At 32.8% G+C, this 4,355-nt stretch overlaps 1 protein-coding gene across 2 annotated transcripts; it reads right to left on the minus strand.

The window, feature by feature from the left end:
* Window positions 1-1,235: 1,235 nt before the first annotated feature.
* On the minus strand, window positions 1,236-2,943 carry LOC111405256 (NAC domain-containing protein 100-like). 2 transcript variants are annotated; one of them, XM_023034061.1, is made up of 4 exons: window positions 2,848-2,943; window positions 2,394-2,615; window positions 2,018-2,301; window positions 1,236-1,942 (listed from the first exon to the last, which is right to left on the minus strand). In XM_023034061.1, exons 2-4 carry the CDS (start codon window positions 2,578-2,580, stop codon window positions 1,388-1,390), a joined length of 1,026 nt encoding a protein of 341 aa, XP_022889829.1. In that variant the 5' UTR covers window positions 2,581-2,615; window positions 2,848-2,943; the 3' UTR covers window positions 1,236-1,387. The 2 variants fall into 2 exon arrangements, with proteins under 2 accessions (XP_022889829.1, XP_022889828.1); XM_023034060.1 differs by having other exon boundaries at window positions 2,394-2,879.
* Between the last annotated feature and the right edge of the window lie 1,412 nt (window positions 2,944-4,355).

The raw sequence follows: 4,355 nt of genomic DNA on the forward strand, positions 1-4,355 counted from the left end.
TGTGGGACCGACCCCTCACTGTAGGGGTCGGTAAGACCTCTGCATAGAGGATTTCCCTTATTCCATAGTATTACATAGATTTCCCCACAATTATAGATTAGTCCACAGGGTAGTTAATAGTACAAATAGTAATAGGGTAAATTCGTCCACGAGTCTTTAATCCTTCTTAAGTGTTGCAATCATGTTTTCAAACTTTCATTTGTAACAGTCATGTCCCCAATCTTTTAATATTGCCCGCATGACATCCCCATTGATTAGAAATGTCAATTTTGATGGAAAATGTGGCAAAAAAAGTTGAGAACATCTATTGCAATTAAATTGTGGTACAACAAATAAAACTTGTGGCGTGAACGTAATTACCCTTCCAAAAAATGACAGCTCAAATCACATTAAATGTTGTTTTTTATATATAATTTTAGGGTAATGCTATTCGTAGTCGCTCACTGCGATAGTCATCCTACGTGGCATACACATGGCAGGTAATTATTTGATACATTAATGTGGTAACTTTTTTATTCATTAATGCATCAAATAACTACCTGATACGTGTATGTCACGTAGGGCGACTGCCACAATGAGCGACTGCAAAAAATATTATTCATAATTTTATCCTTTCAGACAGCCCAATATATCATGCGCGTTAAATAACCATTTTACATCCAAATAGAAGTTTTTCATCATATGGGAATCCCATACATACAATATTAAAAATGTTGGGAACATGATAGCCACACTAAAAAATTGAGGACCGTCAAAGGAATTTATTCCAAGTATTTAGAGGGATATTTTTGAATTACATTAAGAAAATTTAATTTTAATAAATAGAATTTGAGTGTTGAAGGAAAGGGTAGATATTAAGAAAATGTGAGAATATTGTTTCATCAACAATTTAGTATAGTTGAATAATTGAATGAAAGAGAATTCTTACCTAAAAACAACTGTTTTCAAACCGTGCTGATGCATCTATGGAATTTACAAAATAGACACTTCACCAAAATAAAAGATAAATAGTTTATTAATGTGATATCATTGTCATAGAAAATTTAATAAACTAACGCCACGACAAAGGTGCTCATTTTAGTCCTTGCAATAACAGTGAAGCTAAATTCCTAAAATACCGCGTTTAAAATTATTAGTTTATTCAAAAAATATGTTTATAATGTGTTTTGGCATATCCGTCTTTCCATATTCTAAACGATGAATACAACATATGAATTTATATATACAACATTGGATAGATCAGTTAGCAATCAATACTGTCATAGAAATAGAGGAATCAATTGATGAATATTACAAAATGTATAGCCTCATTCTAATACAAACTTTTAATACACACACAATCATTTTATGAGCAAACTTAAGTTCTTATTTTTTATTCTAGAAATTTTTAGTAACTCCAAACACAGCCCAAATTCTGTAGGCTAACTGAAGTTGAAGGTCCTTCTCGATCATCAGTTGACTGCCTTCCTATTTCATGATTTGATACAACGGAAGAAATTTCAGTGTTGATATCAGTGCTCGTGCCAGTTTCTTGTGATACACTGACCATTTCTTTCTGATTTTTGGAGTTCTGAATCATATTTTGGCCATAATTTCCAAGTAAACTCCTCAGAATTGAGGGATCTTGCCGTGGAATTGAACCTGGAAATTGAAATCCTCCATGAGTTGAACCAAATTGTCCCCAAGAAAAGGTAGAATTAGTGGTAAATGTATCCATTGGATTAGCAGAGAAAGGGTCGTTGAAACAAGGAATCGCTTCTTCTTCATTCTTTTGAGAAACGACCAGAATTGGATTGGAGAAGCAGTGCACGTGGCTTGATTCGGATACAAATGGCGAAGAGTCGTCCATTAAAGGTGGCAGAGTTGTAGGAGCCAACTCATTAAATGGATCCCTTTTCAAACTGGAGCACTTGTGAAATACCCTGCAGATCACCCAATCATTCTGCAACAAAATCCAAGTCAATTCATGTATATCAAATCTTGAAATTAACATAGAATGAATTTATATAAGCCTTACCTTAGGTGGTTTTGGGAGGTTGTGGTTGTGGATAGAGAACTTTCCTTCTACTCTGTACTCATGAGCAACCCAATTAGATTTTTCGCCTTTCGGGGCTCTTCCCCTGTAGAAAACCAAGGTTTTCTTCATTCCGACAAGGATTTTTCCTCTGAATATTTCTTTGTCTTTACCAGTGGCTTTCCAGTAACCTGCAGCAGTAGCCCTGTTTGTTCTAAGACCAGTGGGATACTTTTTGTCTCTTACACAGAAAAAATACCATTCCTTTTCCCCTATTTTTGCTCTCCCTAAACGAAAAAAGCAAAATTAATACCAAAAAGAAAAGAAGAAACCCATAAAAGAAAAGGAAAAAAAAAAAGGAGTTCAATAAACAACTTACGTGGCAAATCCCACGGCTCAATCTTGTTCATATCCACCTCCGTTATGGCTATAGCAGAGAAATTGTTATCAAGAATTTTCTTTGATAAATAATGAGTAATCAATTCTTCATCTGTTGGGTGAAATCTAAATCCAGGAGGTAATTCCATTTGATCCTCCCCTTTCACAACTCCGAGATTGTTCTCCATTGTCAAAACCTGAACACTTCTTGCAAACACCTCTTCTGTTTGAAAACGGTAGTCAATGGACAACAGGTGAATTATAAATAATTTACTAAGATATGGATGACTTTTTAATGGATTCTTGCCAATCAGTTCCAACTTTCCGAAATCAATCTCAAGTAATCAAAATTCAAAGTGGATATAACTGAATTAAAAGAAAATTCATGCACAAGATGGAAAGAAATGGCAAAACTTAATGGAGAAAGAAAGAGAGACGGAAGCCATTAAACTGACCTTAAAAGTTGAGAGAAGTTATGACAAAAGGATAACATATGCTCAACACTAGTCCATAAATACTTGATGTTTTTGGGGTGGAAGAAACGTGTTTTCTAAGCAATCTATTTAAGTTGTTTGAAAATAAATCCATCCTCCGTTAAACTTGACCAAATGCATCTCATTTTAGCTCCACTCCTTAGATTTAGTCGAGTGAAAAATCCGTATCTGAATTTAAAATTTCGTTCATTGTATTTTAAAATACAATTTAATACTGGGTATTAAATACGAAATCACTATCAATTATGTTAAAAATATTGAATTTTTTGGCATTTCAGCTAAAAATGTGTAAGCTTACTATCATACTAATGCAAATGAGTAATGACATTTAGTTTCACTGGAATTACAACTCCAATTTAGGTGGTGCTAGATAATATGTTAAATGAAATGTGAAATTAAATGAGTAATCTCAATCAGCATGACGCTAATATGACATTAAACGTTATTTTTCATTTAATATATCATCTAGCGTCACTTAGTCTATGATTGTAAGTCCAATAAGGCTACATAATATTACTCAATACAAATACAAATAGATAAAATGGGGGCAATTATGTTCAAGTTTATATTAATTTAGCCCTCGTTTGGCCCCCAATAAATTAAATTTTATTTTTTTATCTCGTATTTCAACCCACAATCTTTTATAAAATAATATTACACGTAAATTGAAAACTTTTCATTCTTTTTCAACCACTCATTCTTCAAAAAAATGTTATTCCACCCATTAAAATTTGAAATAATGGGACCAAACGAGGACTTAGTTTACTCGAGTTGACGATTGAATTATTCATATAAAGAATTGAGTGGGATTAAGTTGATTGGGTTGATACAATCAAGATAAGAACAAAGTCCTTACGCAAAAAGACAATATTAAAAATGGATAATTTATGAAAGACTAATCAAGGAAAAGAATGAGATTCTTCAAATCTGTAGTTATAGAATTTTATTTTATTTTATTTTTGGTTCAAATAAGTGATTCCTACATTGAACAAAAAGTTCGAATCGCGAGTAACTTTATGACTTATTCTTCTGTTACAAAAATAGTTGAAGATTCCAAATTTCAATAATTCTTTTCAACTATAGACAAAATTATCCGGACCAACACGCATTAATTAATGTTGTTCAAGAAATACATACTCGATTTTGTTAAGGACTCTTTGAATATATTTTCATGTGCTCTTTTTGGCATATTTAAGTGTATTTCCCAAATTACCCTCCTTTCCCAGAAGCACATAGTATTTGAAAACAGCTGTCTGCAAGGATAAAAAGTAGTATAGATTACAAAAGGCCCTACATCAGCTACCAGAAAGTAGTTTATCTCCCATTTATACAAAGTTGAAATGACAAATTTAACCTCACTTCTTTTAATTTGCAACAAAATGAACTATTATAGATGGTACAGAATGACACTTTAGTTATTATGCCCTAATTTGCCATGAAATAGACAGTGACCCTTTCACGAGTGGGGA

Source organism: Olea europaea, chromosome 12 (assembly GCF_002742605.1).
Source record: "Olea europaea var. sylvestris chromosome 12, O_europaea_v1, whole genome shotgun sequence".
Lineage (NCBI taxonomy): Eukaryota > Viridiplantae > Streptophyta > Magnoliopsida > Lamiales > Oleaceae > Olea > Olea europaea.